Genomic DNA, 21,369 nt, shown 5'->3' on the forward strand with positions numbered 1-21,369 from the left:
AAATACTGCTCAGTGACTGCATCACACATAAATAGAATACGACAGATATGAAAATAGAAACAATTACATTTATTTTTCTCCCTCTAGGAACCATTTACCATAAGGAACAGGGCGCTGGGGAGCCCCCGAGTTTTAGGGACGCGACACGCTAAAGACCTGATTTCCCTGGAGAAGGTGCAGCCTGGTGCAATGAAGGAGTCAAGCAGAAATAAAGGTGTGCTTAAACTGGCTTAAGACCAAGCCAGCGTCTCCCACACGCTCCCAAGTCCCATGGTATCACGCTGAGACCCCAGTTCAAGTCCTGCTGAGATTAAACCAAAACCTTTACCTTTCCTTTGAATTCAGAGAGCTTTGGCTATCTGTCCTGGGGATATTCGGCATCAGGAAATTGGCTTGGAGGGAATAAAGCAAGTTAGAAGCTTGACTATGCATTAAGATCACACTCGGGACAAAAGTTGAGGATTAGAGCATACAAAATCAAGTGCAAATAACGTTCATTGCCTCTGGTATAAAACCGTCTACAAACACGGTGCTTGTGCAGGGGATAATATTTTAGAAGTGTAAAGCCCAGGCACTTAAGTTATTTTCGGCCTCACACTTCCAGTGGGTGGACCCTCTCCCACCATCCCTTGTATCAATGCAATGTGCAACAGTAAAAAAAGTTACAAATTACAAAAAAAAAAAACCCAAAACACAGAAACATGATCTCCCCAATACACAAAGAGAATGAAGAAAGATGCATGAAAAGAAAAAGACCTCTAAAAAACATTAACATGTTCAACTACAACAACCGCCAGGTTTTAAGAGCGGAAACCAAAGGCCCTTAGGCGATGAAAATGACCGTTTCCTACATATCCAAAACCATCTGGTTTTGGGGCGTAGTTTATGGCGTGAGGCCAACGTCCAATACCAAACCAGTATTGCTGATACCCTACACTTAAGGCATATGCCACCACCATTTTACCCTCTCAGGGTGCAAGGAAAAGATGGAAATTTCTCCCTACAATGACCCTGAAACGCCATCCAATTTTCCGGATAAGATATGGCTTTGAAATAAATAGGGCTCCGTTTGTACTTAATAGCAGCGAGGCAGGGAGAGCATTGTCCTCATGGAGAGGAACGAGAGCGGGTGGAGGAGCTCAGCAAGGCACTTTCTCCAAAAACATTGGCATAGGAAGACTTGAGGAACTGGACATAGTTTTGCATGCTGCGGTTGGTGCTCTCTGACTGCTCCAGCCGATCCTTTAAATCCTGCAGGCGGCTTTCATACCGACGCTCTGCCTACAAAAAGAAGCACAAAACAGGCTGAAAGATAGCAGCATTCATCCTAGTCACGTTAACCTTGAGCTGTTCCCCAAAAGGGCTGAGGACAGCAAGAATTAACACAGTAGTGGATGGCATACATCATATTATGACATTTACAGTTTGTTCTGCTCATTCCCAACTCCATTCGTCAACCTGCTGATAAAAATAGGAGACAACACAGCTAATCTGTTGGGCCTTTTAAACTGATTAACTCTAGTTTTGGTGAATAAAACACACTTTTCTGTAAAGAGGAACTGGAGCTGATCCTTGTGTCAGCCCAATCCCAAGTAAAACTCAAGTAAAGAAGCAGGGTAAGTGGGAGATTATGAAAGCTCCATCCCTCTTCAGTCATAAGAAATTCTTTCCTCCAGAGGAGGAATAGCTCCCCATTTTCTCTCAGATAACCCAGCGCAGTGAACAAAGTTTGAATTGTGACATCTCTCCATATCATCTGGTACAAATCTTGTTTGAACATGAGAGGAGTCTGGTTCTTTTCTTATGCAAACAAATGTACAGCAATTTAATTCAAACCACTGCTGTAAGTAATAAAGAGAATGAGGCTCCACATTCCTGAGTTAGCGTGTCCGTCATGGACGCACGACGGCATGTCACATTTGGACACAGCAAAGAGCTCTGCGCGTCTTCTGCAGCACGCCCACAGGGCCTTGGTTTATGAACTCCTTGTTGCCAGGACACTGGCAGCACAGCAGGAACATCTCTTGCAAATCACTCACATCATCTTTGCTCCGACGCAACTGGTTCAGCTCTGTTTTAGTCTTACTCAGCTGGGTCTCCAAATCCAACATCTTGGACTGGGCTGCCTTCTCTCTAGATGCTGCTCGTTCTCGTGTTTGTTCCACCTACACATAGCAGAAATAATGACTTTGTTAAAGGGTTGTCTATGGAAGAATTTTTCCCTACCGTTGCCCACAATAGCCCTATAAAGTTTAACGGGACACAGTCTCATACATAAGCAGAAGCTTGGTCTAGTGCTTTCCGCTGTCCTGTTGCAAACTGCAGAGCAGGGTTCTGTTTCTGGAAGGCCTAAGTGCTGATATTTTCTGGTTTGCATTTTACTGCATACGGTGATTTTCATGAATTTAGTGATAGACTGAGGAGGTATTTCCAGTGCTATCGCTATTCCCCTTTTACAGTCTGAATAATTTTGAGGAGATTCACAAACACAAGGAATTACTTACTTGTCTTTTGGCATCCTCAATGGCCATCTCCAGCTGACGTGCCAAGGAGCTACATTCACGGGTCTTCTCCTCTAACCGAAGCTGACACTGGTGGATCGACTCCTCACGTTTTGCTATGACCTGAAGGAATTCTATGTTCTGGGCACTCGTTGTCTGTAGTTTTCTAGATTAAGACAACAAGGGAAGGAAACCCATTCATTTTAAACAAAGTGTGTTTCAGTTTGCCTTTTTGTCGGGTCACTGAGTAGTCTGTGAATAGATTCTATTCCTCTCAAAAGGTCATAGCCCCAAGAAACGCTTCTCCATTTCTCAGATTAGAATTTCAAAGGTTGAGGGACATACAGAGTATTCACAGACTTGCCTTTTCCCAGATATCATCACTAAAAAAAGGTATTTATAAGCACGGGTAGAAACACTGTAATATTTAGTAACCTCAGAACTGCCAGGCCTAGATTGAACTAGGAGCTGGTTTGTCTGCTTTAAGTGATGATCTTTTCTGACGAGGTTAGTAAAAAGCGCTTCAGAAACCTGTAACTCACTCTCTAGTGGATAGTTACTGATTAGAGATCCTTGTGGGATAGGTGAACGTACAAGAATCCTGGAGGCAAGTGGGGGACAAGATCGATCAGAAGCTGTTTCAATCCCCTGAAAAAACAATGGGAAGAGGATGGAGAAGGAAAGTTAAGAGAACAAGAGTGTCTATTACTTCTAACCTTTCCAGCTCCTCCACCTTCAAGGTGAGCTGCTTATTCTCCTCCTGGGCAGATTGATACCTCTCTCTTGTCATCTCCATTTTGTCCCCCTGGAGCTCAATCTAAAAATTACAGTAGTTAATTACTTTAGAGAATAGTCAGTTCATGCACATTGCCAACCACCTAAAACGTATACTGCTCTCCAGAAAGAAACATGCCCAATTCATGATTTCTGGAGAGTCCTAGAAAAGGAGCAGTGCAAAGCACTAAATGTCCAGTTTGTAGGTGCTTCCAGTTACTTTCTGGACCAATTCTTCAACATCGCAAATGAACAGCCAGGTCTGTAAGCGCTTGCATAGAGAGCAGTCCCCTGTAAGCATAATAGTAAAGCACACAGGTTAAAAGCAGCCATACGCATGACAGCAACCCACAAAGATACCAGAGCCTGAAATACTAGGAAAGTTAGTAACTCCAAGCAAATCAAAGTAAAGCACGCAGGCTGCAGGATCATTCACTGTGTCTTGAGGCTTAGCTGTGGAAGCCATGCCTGTTTTTAACTGTGCTGCAACACCCACACACCTCCTAGGGACAAAGAAGGGGGGGGGGGGGGCGGGACTGGAAAAACAACCTGAAATCACGGTGAAAAAACGAGCTTAGGACAGCACTTTCCGCAGAAAACTGCCTGAGGCAAAGCTGACAAGATGATGAAGTAACAGAACTGAGCGTTGGTATTTGCAAGCGTTGCCGTTACTGCTATCCAAGTTCCAATGACATTCTGCACCAAGTGATTAGAAGCCTTTTACATAGCAAGGAACGCTACCAACTATGCTGCTATTTTGCACAAAGACAGGCACACTTCTTTATTTTGCAGTGCACGTTTAATTATTTCAACAAGAGACATGAACAGAGACGAAGTCTGAACCTTCCTGTGATTAGAAATTCATCTTGATCTCAGACTTGAAGACTGCTGTGCTGCAGGTACTTTCTGCCAGTCTCTTACCCTCTGACGTAGATCTGTAATCATTACAGACAGGTCCGCATTCTTCTTCTCGTAACTCTGAAGCTGGTCCTGACATTCTGCCAGCCGTGTCTCTGTGATCTTCAGGATCTCGGGGAGCTTTTCTAGCTCAGCAAGCTGGCTCTGGAACTGCTGACGAGCCTACAGGACAGGCAAAGGAGAGAACATGAGACACTTTGAAACGTTTATAAGGCCTAGACAAGTTACTGACTTCAGTGGAGCTTTTTTTTGTCTGCAACAATGACGCTGTATGGCTATTTGGCAAGTACTGGAGTTCAAAGCCTAGCGTCTCATCCTGCTCCAGTAGGCTTTCTCTTGAAGATTTGGCATGCCCAATGGAGATAGAATGACTAAGCATTTAGGATCGTGCGCTTCAATTTTACTAGATAGACAAGCTCTTTTGTGAGCACAGTTGTTCCACAACAGACAATAGTGCAACCTACAGAGTCCACTGCTCTAAACTGCCTTTTCTGCAGCAAAGGACATACTAAGCAATTTGAATACCTCTGAAGGACGACATATAGTCAAAAGCGCTTGCTAAATGTTCAATTAATTTTGCAGAACGAACAATTCCCTGAGCCCTGCTAATGAAAAATGCAAACTCAGATGGAAAATAAGCCCTTTATTCCCTATTTGCAGCCATTTTTCACTACATTAAGAACAGGGTAGATCCATGACCATCTGCAACGTATCAGTCTGTTAGATAAATAGTTACCAGTTCAATCTCTTTGTTCATTTCATTCTTTAGTGTCTTGTTTTCTTTATCACAGATCTCCAGTTTTGCTGTCACATCATCTGCTTCCATTCGGTTCTTCAACACCTGGGCATGCCAAAAAAAAAAAAAAACCCGCACATAAATTAAATAATTTACCTATTTGCAGTACTAACCACCACCCCAGACTAAGTTTGGAAGTTGACTTATGCTTCTCCCGCCTGGATCACTTGGGCTTCCACCAAACCTTCTCTTCCTTTTGCCTCATCTTCCTAGCATCACAATTTGCAAATCCCAAAAGAAGCAGACAAGGAACAGTACTTGCCACACTGAAGGGCAACAGAGAGCATCTGACTACGATTACTTTCCTTTACCTTTTAAGAAAAGGAGCAGGGAAGATGGAATAATTTTTTTTTTTTTTGGCATTAATCAAGATCTCTACTGGTAGAGTCAGCTCTTCCTAATGACTTAATTATCAGCACACACTGAGGAAGGCAGGTCTCTTCCACACTTTGACATATGGCACATGACAATCTGAATGCTGCTATTTGAAAACAAACAAATGAAAAAGAAAAAAAAAACAGGCAAATAGAGACACAAAGAACCAAAAACATATGAAACTCCACATCCTCCAAGAACAGACAAAGGGTTAAGGCACGACAGCAAAAAAGCCACACAACAGGAAGGAGAGAAAACACATTTGTGCAAGGGCTGAAGGACTGGCTAAGATACCTACCTGTGACTTGTAGGTTTCAATCAACCCTTCATAATTCCTGAGCGAGCTCTTGAGCTGCTGCACTTCCATGTGTGCTTGGTTCAGCTTTTCTTCCATTGGGACCACACTAGCCTGGAAAAAAGAAAACATCTTCCAGTCAGTGCTTGGAAAGTAACTACCACACTAGATGTCTGAGATGGTTTAGACTAAGGAGAATAAACTCTTGTTGGTCTAAGGTAGCAAAGCTTTCCAGATTCCAATGGATTGCCAAATTTACACCAAAGCACGTGGCTTTGAAAGGAACGTACAATCTTTCAGTCAAATGTGGAATCAGGATAGAACGAGCTGCACTACTTGGATTAGGGCCACTCTATTTGGAGCGATGCCTAGCTTTCCAAGAGGAAAATTATGTCGTTCACCTACAGGATCATCAAAGGCAAGAGAGATGTCATGGAGACTGCCATTCTCTCTAGGTAGACAGAGATTAAACTGTAGTTCAGCAGTATCATTACAAGATGCAAGATCTCAATTGGAATATACAGTACTTGGGACTGGAGATACTCCTACCCAAAAGGCTGAAGAAATCCAGTCTTTCCAGACCGTTCACTTTTTCTTTCTTGTGTCTCTTCCCAGCTTACTTGCCCTGTCATATTCAGGTTATGGTGAAACGGATTCAAAATTAATTGGCAGCAGTGGGTGCAATTCACCTCTGTCCTCAGACACAGAGCAACTTATTATAATTTCTCCCTGGAGCATTTCAGCTCCGGAAACTGGAATCACTGACCTTTAGCCTTTCATTCTCCATTTTGAAAGAAGTGGTCTCTGTGGTCTGTCGATGCAATTTATCCACCAAAACATCTCTCTCCTCTCGCATCTTGTCCTCCAGGGTTTTCTGCTCTTCCAGCAAGTCTGTAATACGGCTGCCATACAAAGAAAAATAACTCTTAAATGACAAGAAAGAACAAGACTCCTAGTCCTTGAAGTTTAGCTTCAGAAATATGGCTATTCCCTGCCCTTTCATCTTCCCCTCTATGCACGTATGCACACCTATACTTTATGTTGCTATACTCCCTTGATCTCCTTGGCCTACTAGAAATTCACTGAAATTGTCATCTGGAGCTCAGATGCATTGGCCCAACATGTGCAGGATAAAGAGGAACTTCTGTCCTGCCACACACTTACTTTTTTTTTTTTTTTCCCCCCTACAGCGACAACTGTATTGCAGTGATACTGACAGATTGATTTACTTTCCCAAGAAAATTGGCAAGAACTATACTGCCTGTAACTTCTAACCCCTTCCATTCAAGGTTCTCAAACATCTCAAAAGGAGATTGTTAATTAAAGTTAATCCTTAACCTAATTTATTTTAAAACATCACAAAAAGGCAAAGGAATTGAGAGATTTGAGGGCCAGAAAGCCCTTAAATCAAGCCTTTGCTGTGGCAAGCCAACAGCAGAAACCAGGTAGCGCGCTCTCTCTCTCTCTGCAACCTCTGTTCTAACCCTCAGACAGTAATGGTTTTGCCTGGATATTTACAGACAATTTTGGAAGTTCCCTTGTCTCATTCTTGAACTAGGAACCTATCCCCATTTCTGCCAGTTTCTCTACACTAATTTTTTTTTTTTTTAACCTGTTCAGCATAATAATTTCCAGTTCAAGGTCACTCTTGTCCTTCACTACTTTGTTGTAGCGACTCCTCCAGGACTCTAGAGTAGACAGCGCCTCAGCAACATAACTGTCCTGTCAAAACAAGGAAATACAATACGTGAGGACAAGAGCCGGAGTGACAAAAACGTCACTGAACATGGGATATACAGACAATATGCCGAGATACTGATACACGTAGAGATTTCATTGAGACTTTTAGGAAGAGTTAAAATAACGTCTTTGGTAACTGACCCTTTACAGAAAGCTATTCTCCAACATTAATGTCAGCCAGCAGACATATTAGCAGGGAAAGGAGAATCCTCTTTGAAGGCAGCAAATCAATTATCAGAAATGCAAAGCAGGGCTAAGATTACACTAGAGACTCTGGTTCCTGGAATTCTGAAAACAGGGAAGAATCAGGTAGCATCAGATCTATGTTCCTTTCTGATTTGTCTTAGTCCTGCTTTTCTGCTTTTGTTTGATGTCCTTTGGCCATTTTTTCAACAGGAAGTTTCAGCGCATCTCTAACTGTTTATACTTTTCTGCTCTGGATAGCTTTTTGATTAGCAGCCTATCCCATTCAGAATTGTCAGCCAAAACCACAAGGCTTTATTGGCTTTTGCCAACCCTCAGATGGTACTAGAGAACAACCAGGTGAAAAAATCAGATCTGTTAGTTTAGTCTGACCCAAGTTATTCCACGTCCTAAGTTACTGCAGTGAATAGCGACAGCTCAGAAAACTGGATTTGTTCTAAACTTAGCATAAATGGGCCAAAGCATCAGGACAAAAATAAATCTCATTAGTTGAAAGCAGATTCTCTCCCCAAGGCTGCTACCAGAAGTCAAGGATTTAGAGGCATGAGCTGAAGTGATGTCTCTCCTCCCCTATTATCAAGTACCTTTTCTGCTAGCTGGACATTCAATTGCTCTGCGTACTCCTCACTCCGCTCTGCCCGGTCTTTCTGTGCACGGATAGCTTTCTTCAGGGCCTCCTTATCACGGTCTGCCTTCTGCCTTACCTCTTTCAGTTGCTCCATGATATGTTCCACCTCTACCTTATGCTGAGCTCCATTGCGCTCCAGATTCTGCAGCGGGGAGGAAACACACCACAGGGGATAACCGCCTCATACCCAAATCCCCAAATAGTCAACTAATTTCTTAGCAATAGTGGGGAGACACGGACATAAGCTCCAAACCTTCGGTCTGAAGGTACTTGTAATCCCATTTCACTTACACAGTCCTGTCCAAACGCTGACAGACACATCAGCATGACCTCTAAAAGACTGAAAAAGCTATATGCTCAATCCTAATGCTGTTTGCTTTTAACAAAAAGGCACAGCCTATTCTAGACATGCAGAAACAACTCCCTTCACTGCAATTTACAAAGTAATAATATAGGAAAAAATTAAAGTTTGACGGTGCCAAAACTAATAAATCCTTTAGGAGAGAGAGCTTTTGTAACTCAGCTGGTTTCTAGGAAGGTTTAAAACACAGAAGTTATATCCAATATTTCCACCTTGATAGAAAAGATATCACATTTCAGAATCAAAAAGTAGACTCTCTCAAATGCCGGTCAAATTAGAATGAAATGAGGCAAACAGCAACCTAATTTAAAGGAGTGCAACTCTATTGACCTCTCAGTACTTCTGAACTAAATTTATCTCCATATTTCTTGCTAGTTGTAGGGTTTCTGAAAGAGCCTTCATTTCTTGTTTCATGAGCTCCTATCCAGAATACTGACGACTTCTCCTGACCAAAACGGACAATGGTCTGCCAGCCTTGTGAGCTACCTGAGAACATTCTTGTTTTAACTGAAATGTTTGTATATACCAATGTTGCTATATTCAGCTATATTGCTTAACAGAAATAAAGCTCTTCCAAACCATTAACACAGTTGTGTTCTTTGCATCAGTGGATATGTTAAGCGTAAGGCTTTAATCAAGATAAACCAGGGGAAAACTCTCCTCCTCAGTAACAGTGAGTGCAGTCGAACACAGGAACTCATGGCACAGCATTCTTCCAAGAAAGCAAATTAGTTTACAATGTGTCTTGATGCCCGATTTGACCAAAACCATCTTTTAAATAATTACATGTTAATTAACTTGGAAAAAAAATTAATAAATGCGTTGCCCTTAAGCTTAAGATTTTTGCCTCATTTCACCAGAAGTAAAGAGATTTTTGTTTCTTCAGCTGAGAAGCAAAGCGTACATTAACACGGCATGAGCACACCAGACTCTTTCAGTCTACCAGACACAGCAGAAACATAGTTGGTGAATTCTGTTTTCCTTGTTACTGGATTTGGCTCATGAGTGTAAATGAAAAGACAACCCCCAGAGACCACTAAAAATGTACCCGGATCTGGATAGTCAGACGGTTGTTTTCAGCTTCTTTATTTCGCAGCTGTGCTTGTAAATGGCCTCTCACAGCCTCCATAGATTTGGAGAGTTCACATGCTGTCTTTGCCTGGTCCTAAACATGAAACAAACAAAACACACTTTCTTTCTAGGCAAAGAAGTAGAAGGATTGCTTTCTAATATGTGACCATTCAGCGAAGAAGTCCGATATTATCTCCAGCCGCCTCCACTTTCCTCAGATGGACGCTCACCAGCTCCTTTTCCCTACCCAAACGGGCAACAAATGAGCAACCATTTCTTTTACATTGGATGTGAATGACCGGCCTGAAAGATTTGTTCTAGGACAAAATGTCCTTTATATCTGGTCTCTTCCACTACGTTTCCCCTCTACTTCCTAAATAGAGGAACAGACTGGAATTTGACAATAGATACCGGCAGAAAGGCAGAAAGGCAATTCACTCACAAGCCCAAGCAAAAAGAGAATACTACCTGTTCATCTCTGTGATGGATATTCTGTTAATAAAATAATACATCCACAACTGTGTGGGAAACAGGTGGCTCTCTCTCTGGTCTTAAGGAAGCCAGTCATCTGATCCCTTCGAGAATAATTGTCTACAAGTCCAGACCCATGTTTTGGGCTATCTGTGCCTCTGCAGAACTGGAAGGTAGAGCAGGGAGGGGAGAACAGAAGAAGGAAACTACCTTCTCTGTCTGTATCTGAACGGTAAGGTCATCCACCTCTTTTTCTTTCTCCTGAAGCATCACCTGGAGTTGCTGGAAAACAAACACCACTCAGATTTTAAGTAAAAAACATACAGGCTGGCAGGGGGAGGGAAAGAGGTGTAATTGCTTCCCTCCCAAGACCCTCTGATGCACAGCACTCTCAACCTGGTATCCACAGCAACAGCATCCTCAGCCTAGGAAAAAGTCTTGATTCTTCTCGAGCAGAAAGTAAAAGGGAAGCACCAGAACCTAATGGCACAATATACTCCACAGTCAAAAAAGGGCACTGCTCACATCTTGCAGAGTTTTAAAACTTCTGGCAGCGAGAGAACTATCTTTTCATTTGTTGCCTTATCTGCAAACTGAGAACTGGCACCAGGTCACTCACTCATTCAGTGTCAGAAGCAGGAACAGAAAACGTGCCCTCTTTGTGCTTTAATGTCTCTAAGAATAAGACGATTTCCATAATGAAAACCGAAGAATTCTATCCTAGCTGTCAGGGCTGTTTTGATGGTGGATTTTTTTTCCCCCCACCCCCAGAGATTTCTTTTTAAAAACACATATAGCACAATTCTTGCTTCGTACATTCAGTACCATAAGGAAAGGTAAGTAGAATCGTTTATGTTTGTACTGAAAGGTATCGGCACCTCTTCTCCTTTACAGCTGAATACGCTGTAAATCAGAGCAGTACTCTTACGGCTATGAAAATCTATCCATTCTGAAGCACAGTAGGTTGTTAACCAGAGGGGCAAAGCAGCGCCTCTGACTAGAACAAATGTCAAAATTTTTTTGTACTGGTCTAAAGGGCATTGGTGTAAGACTCGGTGGCTGAACACAAGACAAATAAGAGCTTGCCATTTTAGATATCTCTGTTTTATCATTCCACAGAAAAAATGATTTTGGTTTGCTTACCACTTTCTCTGCATCTGAGTCAGCCAGCCTTTTCAACAGCGTTCCCTGCTGCTCCAATATCTTCTGAGCATCCTTCTACAAGAGAAATATGCAAGAAAAATTGTTAACCAAAAGCCACATTCACTTTTTATTCCCAAAGAACCAGGCTTCCAAAGCAAGTCAGGATTTTATAGAGATTCTTTAGACAGAACTGGGAAAATCGACCACCTCCCTCCTGTTGCAGCAGCAGTTCTCAGAAGATACCAAGAAGCGTTAGTTTGGCTACATGTTTTACATAGTATCGCTAATCCCAGAAAGCTTTTTTCCTTTTTACCCATCAAGGATGATATTAAAAAGCACAACGGCAATTTAACGTCTTTCAACACTCTCACTATTGAAGGAAATTCCCAAGGAAGCACTCAGTTCTTTTCTCCACGCTCACTAGCAGCTGATAAAACTGTTACCATTGGCCTGCTTTTACGCAAACGGGATATAAGCTACAGGAATAATAGCAATTCCATTTCTGTATGTTGTTCTTACAGTCCAGCTTGTGAAAATAAAGTTCTGAACATCCTTATGCTACCATTAGCTAAGGCCAGCATCTGATCCGCAGACTTCTGCCAACAAAACTATAGCAGTAGTATTTCAGACTAGCATGATCAGCAGAAACGTTGGTGGAGATGCAGAAGACATAATCAAGGGGGATACTGTACAGATACAAACCTAAGATCTGCAAAAATAGCTATAGGCAAACGAGAAAGAGTTGGCTACACAGTAGAGCCTATACCTTTTAGCCCAATAAAAGGCTTAGATGCTACAATATCCCCACAGCAGTCAGTCTTACTTTATTGAAGTAGGCAGAGATAATGAAACAATCCATCCTCTATCACATCAGATCGCCAGCAGGGTTGGGAACAACAGTTAAAAGCTCCCAAACTCAAGTTCCATTTTCAGGCCACGAGACAGTATTTGCCTCCTGTAGGCATCCAAGTTCGAGCATACAGCACTGCTCACCTCCCGGTTTTGCTGCTCTTTAAGAAGTTCTCGGAGTGTCCGGTTGGTTTCTTCAAAGGTGCTCAGTTTCTGTAGCAGCAGCTCTTTTTGTCTTGTCAGCGTGTTAATATCTGAGCTGCTCATGTGTTTCTCCTAAAAAAGGGAGATGTGCTCACACACGTCATCTCAAAGACTGGAATTAAACTATGAAGCTGACACGAGCATAAGCAGTGCAATAGTCATCACCATATGTGCAGAAGGGCGTTGGGATGCCCGTTTCCAAACGGGTTTGGCAAACGCCTTCAACATGTTAAATTCCTCTACGTTTGCTTACGTTTCTGTGGATCAGCAACTCGAGCGTTACAGTTTTGCATCAGCCGTGTAACAGGACAACATATTAAAGGCAAGAACAAAAAAGGCCAACACCTACAATGCTGAGTTTCCCAATTGCATCTTTCAGAGCGTGGATTTGTTTGGCTGCAGCTGCTCCATCCCTCTCTGCTTCACTCAGCTTGGACATCAGACACTCCTTCTCACGCTGCAAGCACCTTTTCTGTAGCCTGTAATGAGAATTCAGCCATCAGAGCAACAAGTAGCTGCGACAGCTCCACCAGCCACTACGGATATACTGTTTCCAGGGTTAAAACGGCTAACGTCCCTTTAACAGGAGTACAAAAGCTTTAAAGCAGCACCACCTAAGATTCACCCTCTTTCAGCGCGGAAGTTGTTCTGATAGAAGCCAGTAGACTCCGGGAGCTTGCTAGGAACTTCACTATGAAAGGAATATAGAGGGAACAATATAGAGGGCTTATTCTAAAGCGTGCACACTATTAACCCCAAACGCAATGCAGTTTTTCCTGGGCACTTAAGCCATTACCAGCAATAAGCCTCCAAACGAGCAATGGCTGAACACGGGAACAGGAAAGCACATCAATATATATAGCTCAAAGTTTTTAGCAGGTACTCGTCAGTCTCGGAAGCATTCACAGAGTTCTCAGGAAAGGAATACACACAGTATTAACTTCCAAGTAATCTTTCTTAAGGGAAAAATAAGATCCTCTTAGAACACTAGTGTCTCCCTGGAAACACCAGGTTCCCTAATTCTTCGGACATGAGGCAGATATAAAAGTACCTCAGACTGAAAGGGACCTTTAAGGTCACCAAGAGAAAGACATCATTCAGTCCTCGCAGGGGCTGCCACTCTTGTCTCAGTATGATTTCCGCAAAGGCCAAAAATCCTCCTCTAATTTCCGGCTCCGCATTTATTCATTTGTTGTTGTACCAATATTGTCACAACCCAAACAACACCTCTTGACCTTAATGGCCTCCCTCTAGTAGGCCATTCAAGCCAGCCTCTTTCAAGTTCCTCTCAAAGTGTTTTTCTCGATTCCAATAGTCATGCTAGAGCTCTTCGCTGCAGCTGTTGCCACCTGAAGTCACCCTTCTCAAGCATGACAAAAAAGCCAAGAACATCAGTTCTTCAGCAATACTGCCACCCAGATCTAGGGTACAAACCACAGCCTTAAGTGATGTTAGTAATGAAGGAGGTTAAGGGCCCTGTAAATATCACTGTTTGCAGTAACAATGGAGAACTGGAGCTTACGCAGTCAGATCTTTCTCCTCTTTCATGCGCTCAATATTGCGTCTGAGCAGCGTGTTCTCATGTTCTGTTTCCACCAGTTCTTGAGTGACCTCATTCAGTTCTTCTTTCTGCTCTTCAAGGAGACGCTTTGTCAGTTGCTGTTGTTCCTCCTGTTTCTGCTTCTTGGCCTAATAGGAATACATTTAAATAGAGTTTGAGACAAAACAGCTGCTTTTAGAGTGGTACACAGAGTCCACATCTCAAACCATTGAACCAGCTATTCAAATGCACCTAGCAGCAAAGGATCACGTATTTTTCTTTTGCCTAGATACTTCCAGACAGGCCACGTGCACAAGGGGCATACTTCACTTACTGCCTGGAAATACCTTGCGTCCCACGAGCACAGGGAGACCCAAGCTTTGTGGCTTTAAGTTACATACCAAAAATTGTAATCAGCCATGAGACATATGACAGACCTCAGACCTAACAGGGAAGGAGTTCAGGTAGCAGTTCATAGGCTGAAGACGGCCAGAGCTCTCATTGCTCCACTGCTGCTTTAGGAGATGGTTGATTTCACCCAGTCCCACTCCAGGCTCCAAAACAGCCCCTGGCATCTCATTTCCAACACCCCGGGCTTGGGTTACTCCGTAGTAGTGGTAGTGTGGTGGGAGCTGCACACAGACTGCTAAAGAGCTGAAGGGGGCTGAGAAGTTGACTGCTACTCCTCATAAATGACATGCACATCCCATTTGGCAGTTAAGGGCACTACAAACAGTTGAAGATGTGCAGAAGGAGAGAACATAGAGGGGGTGTTAACCAGTGTACCAGGCTTCTTTCTTTATGCAGTGGAAAAGGTCGCTGGAGATTCGCTGGCTTGTACAGAAGTAAAGCTAAGAAAATGAATGTGATATTGCATCATGGATTTGTTCAAGTAACACCATGAAACTTTTAGATTCAATTCATGCATTAAGTGCACTGAAATGGATTTTTGTTTCATAATCATGCAAATAATTCCATTAGATTTTGTAGCATAAATAAAATAGAAAAGCTTACGATAAGAATCCTTGACTCAAATCCTATTTTTGTTTATTGACTTGACCTTCATGTGTTTCTGAGTACTGCAACAAGAATACAAGATCTGCTACTCTCAGTTTAAACTAAGAGGAAAAAAAACTGCAGTTTGCTCCCAGCATAGAGCATCTTATGGAGTCTGGGAACCTCTTCTATCCATTTCTTAAACGCTGTCAAGTACTTAAGAGGCTGTTTAGCTGGAGAAAACAACATCACTGGGTTACACACTTGGAAAGAGAATCAGAACAAACAGTCTTGTTGAATAAGTATATTCTCTGACAATAAAACATCATCATACAATTATTTTTCACTTTCTGAAATGACCAGTTTTCAGATTTTAGGCTTGACCAGGAGCAAGATTATTTGGGAACTGAAGCACAGCAATACCTTTTTAAACGGATAAGGCATTAGAAGTTTCATAGTAGGCATTAGTGAATTTCTCACTATGTAGATCAGCTCTTCCTAACAATTCAGAGTGATCTCTTTTAGCCAGCTACCGAAGGGCCTCGGTAGCCTTCCATTCCACTAAGACCAGCCTCTTGGCAAACAATCAGCTACAAAGCCTGAGCCTCCAGGTCTTTACATAGACTCCTCACCTCATTCTTCAGCGTTCCCACCACATTCATCAAGCTATCTATCTTCTTTTCATATTCATTCATTTTGCTGTAAACAGCATCCTCCTCATCTGTAGAGAGGTCACTCAGGCGCAATACTGACAACAGTTTTTCTGAATCTGAAGGTGTAATTTCTAGGCGGTGAGTTGGTCCCTGGCAGAAAAGCAATAAAGGGCAGCATGTTTTTTAATATAAAGTTATAAACAATGTTCTAACCTTAGCTCCTCCAAAAACAGAGGCCAGTTCACATCACTAGCAATAACGTTAGGAAGAGGAAAAAAAAAATTTTGCAAACAGAGCTCTTTCATGTCCATCAGGGAAAGGTCAAGAAAACAGGAAGGCTAAATCCAGCACACACACAGGCTGGCTTAACATTCAACAGGAAAAAGAAGAAATAATGAAAATTCAAATTCTCACCTAGCACGAGCCAGTAGTGCAAGAGACAATACTATTGACCCATCAGAAAGAAAATATTCTACATTCCTACACAAATGCTCCACGTTTCAGAAGAGACAAACAACAGCAGTTCCTCTCTGTGCCCCATATGAGATTTTGAAGAGAGAGGAGTTGAACTACAATAAACAAAAAGGGATTTATCTGGCCTTTTGAGACAGAAATGTATGAGATGGCCATATAGGCAGCTGATTAATTCCCAATTTTTATTTATCAGAAAGTGAAAAGGATGAATATGAGACACCTAAAATGGATGCAAGGTGACAGTGCCCTTCTTTCAGACAAGCGCAGCTTCCTCCAGCCTGACGTTACCCAACTGCTTTCTTCAACCTCAAATAAATCTGAGAATTTGCTTTAAAGAGGAAGCAGAACCAGCCATACCTCCCATTTGTAGGTGGACTCCCGGACAGATGTTTTGCCTGGGGGCACCCAGGGGGCCTTGGTTTTCACCCGGACATTTCGGCGCATGCTCACAGTATCCCCTTTTGTTTTCTGTTTGTGCTTTTGCTAAAGAAGGGGAAAGAGAAAATGAGATTAATCACAGACTTTATAGGCACCATTTAAAACCTTCAGTGCTATAAAAACAAATGAAAGCTCAGGCATGCAAAAACATCACCTAGCGTTTCACATGATGCATCAGATCAGGCAGCTCAGCTCAGATGAGCAAGCAGCTGCCATAGCAGAGTAACACCAGTCAGAAGGAAAGGTTATTGCATATTCAGTTGACGGAGGGAAAGGTTATTGCATATTCAGTTGACAGCACGGCTAGACGGAGCTCATGCTTGCTATTTATCACATAGCAACTCTGTGACGTCACTGGGAGCTCTGTGTCTGTGATGCAATGAGAATCGTAGTCACCTGGCAGGCCAGGTTGTTGGGGGGGCCAAAACAAACAAAATCCACCAAGCGTATGGAGATACACAAAAAGTACTGTAATACAAGCCATTTATGTGCAGAAGGAATGACCCAGGAGATCTCTTCTCCATTCCAGATTCATCTCATAAAACAGCAGCTATAACATTTGACAGCAGCTCTATCAGAGAAGAAAGAATTGCGCAGTCTAATTGGTTATAAAAAGCCCTTGAAGTGTTTTACCAGCTTTCTGGTCAACTAATAAACCCGTGTTTATTTTAATTGAATCTGAGGTGCTCTAACTAAAATAAAAGTAAAGTGTTTTCACACAGCTATAATCTTAGACGAGAAAAATCAGATAGTCTACAGCAGCCCACAAGGAATTCACTAGAAGGCGGCATTGATTTCACTGTCAGTCCCTATCCCATTCAGCTTTTTGCCACTGGCAATAAGCACACAATTAATAGAGGATTCAGAACAGAACATCTGCAGAGACAAGGAAGAACTAGCAACTTCCATTACCTTTTGAGAACACGTTTGCATAAACAATATCCAACTACAAAAGAGGATATTACCTAGCTAGCAAATCAACTTCACTATCACCTTCTAGTCTATTGTGGAGAAGGCTGCCAAGAAATCTTCTTTGCCACATAGCTCAGCAAAACGAGAAGGTGGTGAATGCTAAAAGTTGGTTTAAAACCAGACTCTCTTTTTTTTTCTAAATACAAACTTAACTGAATACAATCCAGAGGGAACTTGAAATGCCTAGCTATTATTCTCCCCCTCCCCCCCCCTTTTTTTTTTTTTTAAAGGAAGGGTTTGGGGATGAAGCCAAAAAACCCCAAACGTTTGATTATCAGGGCACAAATCCAGGAAAATAAGAGGAGCTAAAAAAATACCCAAACCCACATAGCATTGCAGCAGGACTTGCCCATGCTTCAGCCAAAAGGACAGTGAGATGTTCTATTAACAGATGTACAAAAGCCTCTGTTTGATAGGATTCAAGACTAAAATATTAATTTTATTTCAAGCTTTGTCATGGCTGAGGAGCTACTCAAAGTCATTTATTTGACTCACCTAAATCACGATGCAGAGGATTGCGCAAGGCAAAGTTTAAATATTTGTAAGATTCTTTAAAAATATTATCTAAAAAACATCAGAAACAACACTTCTCACAATCATACATTTAAATGTTCTAAAACAAGCCATGAAAACTAACTTCATGTTCCGTATCGTACAGAAATAATCTTAGCCATAGAAAACGCTACCGAAAGTTCACCATTGAATATGAACATAGTTAACAAGGCAATGAGTCTTATGGTTCTAATATAAAAGCTAAAACAGACCTTGAAGAGTATGTGGTGTTTCAAGGACCCTTCACTTTCCTCAGTTGCAAAGGACAAACACCCAGCTACACACTCCTACCTGGCATTTTGCAGGTGTTGTTTTCTGACCCTTTTTAATATGGACATGGACAGGGGTGTTTTCATCCACATGGACGTGCAAAGGGGGAGATGAGGAACGGTTCTTCATGGCTCTTCTCCCACAAATGGGAAAGGGCAATACAGTGAAAGGAAACCTGTGAATAAGGAAACTGGAAATAACAACATTCCCCTGTGGGGCAGAGAGCAACAATGGCCAGCCTCGGCTAAAGCTTGAGCTTCCTTTCAGCAGCGTCTGCCATTTTGAACTGCATGCAGTTCTGCTGTAAAACTCGGAATAATACAAATTATTTCTCAGCTTCTGGTACTTTCGGCTTTTAACACAGCTATCAAAGATCAGCTACAGTTAGATTGAAAGAGGGCGTCTCCAAGAGTCATCGGAGTTCAAAGTTTTAAAAGCAAACAAGCAAATCAAGAACTCTGGTAACCAGCACCACCTGATTCCTGAACAGAAGTGTTATGGGGCAGGGAGAAATTAATTTCACGGTGTAGTTGAGAAAAATTAACAGGAAACCGTCAGGCCTTTGCATCCTACAGCCCTGATCCAGTAAACTCTTTCATGTGTGCTTAATTTCAAGCAATCTTTTTGAAGTTAAACAAATGCTTAAAAGCTTTTGGATCACAGCAGATGGGGTAGTTTTTTTTTTGATGTTCATATCACTTTTTAGTGATGCATGTATTTATAAATTCACACATCAATTGCGTATATTACTTTAATCAGAGCCTAACACAAAATAGAAACCCCTGGAAACATAAAGTTAAAGTAATCAGTTTTGAGCATGATCCTTTGGTTTGTTTGAGGTTATTGTTCTTTAACATAAAGCATTGCAAACCTTATAAAAATCCACTAGCAGCACTAACCTAATTCTGGCAAAAAGGTTCTCGTCAGCCTGGGTATAATTACTTACAGTTATTGTCACGCTTTCAGCTCCTCTTGACACTGTTCTCTGCGCAGAGATTGAAGTCACTTCATTCTTGATGGGTGAGGGAAACCTGATACAGAAATAGTAAAATGACCACTAATAGAAAAGGGTGCCAATTTCTGAGCATCCCTATTCCTTTCACTAGGAGGCAACGTGCAGGCTCAAACACATCAAACCTATAAGCCCAAACAACAAGAGCTGGCGTGTCAGTGCATCCTCTGTCCGACGTGCACGGGATGAGGGAAGAGTTGAGATTATCGTTCCTTACGTTTTGCTGATGAAAGTCAGTTTAAACAATGGAAAGTGTTTTGTACAATGACAGAAGGTAACCTTACTCCAACAATTAAAGACTTTCAAATTATAAGTGCAGTTCTTAACTAGTTTCATAAGGAAGCAAGGTTTGAACAGTTCTAGGCACCTGTCCATCCCCCTTCCCTCCCAAACCACACACCCTGGGTAACCTCTGGCATCATCAACCAATTCTGCAAAACTTGAGAGAAACATAGGGGCCTTGCATTCAGTCTAGTTTTATACAGTTTTGCAGGCTGAGGAGATGGATCCAAGTCAATGCTCCTGCTGAAGGAAAGCCTGCAATACGAGTGCTCAGGGCTCTATGGCCCGCAAATAACGTGTTCCATACGGTTTATCAGCATACAGCAAACTAGGGTCAGCTACCACATAAGTAGCTTCTTTCCTGCTAGTACCTGGGGGACTTGAAGACACGATAGCGATGGAAGAGGAAGCTCAAAAGGACTAGTTTGTATGTGGGGGTGACAAAGCAGAGTTATTAGAGTGGGAATACATATTGGATGTAGGACACACAATCCATAGGAAACCAGGCTTAGTTAGCTAGTGTTAGGGAACCACTCCTTCACAATTTGCTACATAAGAAGAACAGTGTTACAAGTAAAGCACAACATGTTGGTAAAGCAGGTTCTTGTACAATACTTTTGCTAGATCAGATTGTTCGTTATATCATTCATTGATTAATTTTTCAGCTTGCCAAGGTTCCTGTAATACCCTGCTCCAAATAAAACTAATAATATTGCATCTGTTTTTTGTTAACATTTTAAGTTTTGATTACTAACTTAAGTAGTACAGCAGCAATAGACATCAAATGAGGAACCCTCAGCAAAATCAAAGTTATTAAGAGCTTCATTTCACTTAAATGAATCATTAGTGCAACAGAGAAAAACACATACTACTGCTGTCCTTATAGGCTCATTCCTGCAATTAATCGATATAAAAGCAACAACGAACACCAGGACAACGAACGCCAGAAAAGCAGTTGGAAGCATCCTATTCCACACGCTGGTGGGAAAAGGATATAGGAGCTTAGATTGCTATGGTACTTCAGAATTAGAAATAGTAACAAAAAACGTTAGCCTAGAACGAGATTGTCCGTACTGGGGAATTACATGAGGATGACTGCAGTGGTTAAAAAAAAAAAAAAAAAAAGAAGTCACAATTAGGCAAGCTCTATTCCGTTTAGCAACAAAACAGTATAATCAACACCGCAGGGACTTGTTCTGCTGCTCGTTGCCAAGCTATCAGTCAAACATCTGACGGACCGAGGGCAGAGCGAGGAGCAAACCAGGAGCTCGTTCCTTATCAGACCTCGCGTTTCAAATCCCACGGCGTTGGGAGGAGGAGAACGAACATCCGTGTGTCATGCGAGATCGGTGAAGATTACCGAGAGGCAGACACGGCTCACCTCCGAGTTCGCAGCAGCAGCAGCCGCCCGCCCCGTCCGCCGCCCGAGGCCGCCAGGGGCCCGGCCCGGCCCGCTCGAGAGCCGGCGGCTCCCGCCCCTCCCCTCAGCCCGGCGTCGCCTCAACGGCCGCGAGGGGTGGCGGCCAGGCGACCGCGGGTGGGTGGGGGGGGGGAACCCTGCTCTCCCCAGCCCCCTCACCGTGCAGGGCCGAGCGAGGCCCGCGGCCGCCGCCTCAGCAGGTCCTCGGCGCCGGCGGCGTGGAGCCCCCGCGGCAGCCGGGGCGAGGCGGGCGGCGGGAGGCAGCACCAGGGGCAGCAGCGGCCGCCGCCGCTGCACTTCCGGAGGCGCCGCCGCGCCGCCGCCGCCCGCCGCTCCGCCATTGGGCGATTCAAACCGCCTCGTGACGCGCGGCGCCGCCTCACAAGGGCGCCGCCCCGGCGCCATGGCAACGCGCGCCGGCCCCGCCCCG

At 43.0% G+C, this 21,369-nt stretch overlaps 1 protein-coding gene across 4 annotated transcripts; it reads right to left on the minus strand.

Annotated features, from left to right (window-relative positions):
- Positions 1-48: 48 nt before the first annotated feature.
- On the minus strand, positions 49-21,267 carry ODF2 (outer dense fiber of sperm tails 2). 4 transcript variants are annotated; one of them, XM_068914586.1, is made up of 21 exons: positions 21,099-21,267; positions 19,172-19,256; positions 18,247-18,400; positions 16,351-16,476; positions 15,499-15,669; positions 13,853-14,019; positions 12,680-12,809; positions 12,271-12,402; positions 11,278-11,352; positions 10,345-10,416; positions 9,641-9,757; positions 8,188-8,373; positions 7,272-7,381; positions 6,426-6,561; positions 5,663-5,773; positions 4,930-5,034; positions 4,197-4,355; positions 3,218-3,318; positions 2,505-2,667; positions 2,040-2,165; positions 49-1,281 (listed from the first exon to the last, which is right to left on the minus strand). In XM_068914586.1, exons 3-21 carry the CDS (start codon positions 18,352-18,354, stop codon positions 1,108-1,110), a joined length of 2,469 nt encoding a protein of 822 aa, XP_068770687.1. In that variant the 5' UTR covers positions 18,355-18,400; positions 19,172-19,256; positions 21,099-21,267; the 3' UTR covers positions 49-1,107. The 4 variants fall into 4 exon arrangements, with proteins under 4 accessions (XP_068770687.1, XP_068770690.1, XP_068770689.1 ...); XM_068914589.1 differs by having other exon boundaries at positions 18,247-18,415; positions 21,099-21,229; XM_068914588.1 differs by lacking the exon at positions 21,099-21,267 and adding an exon at positions 20,901-20,967.
- Between the last annotated feature and the right edge of the window lie 102 nt (positions 21,268-21,369).

Source organism: Struthio camelus, chromosome 20 (assembly GCF_040807025.1).
Source record: "Struthio camelus isolate bStrCam1 chromosome 20, bStrCam1.hap1, whole genome shotgun sequence".
NCBI lineage: Eukaryota > Metazoa > Chordata > Aves > Struthioniformes > Struthionidae > Struthio > Struthio camelus.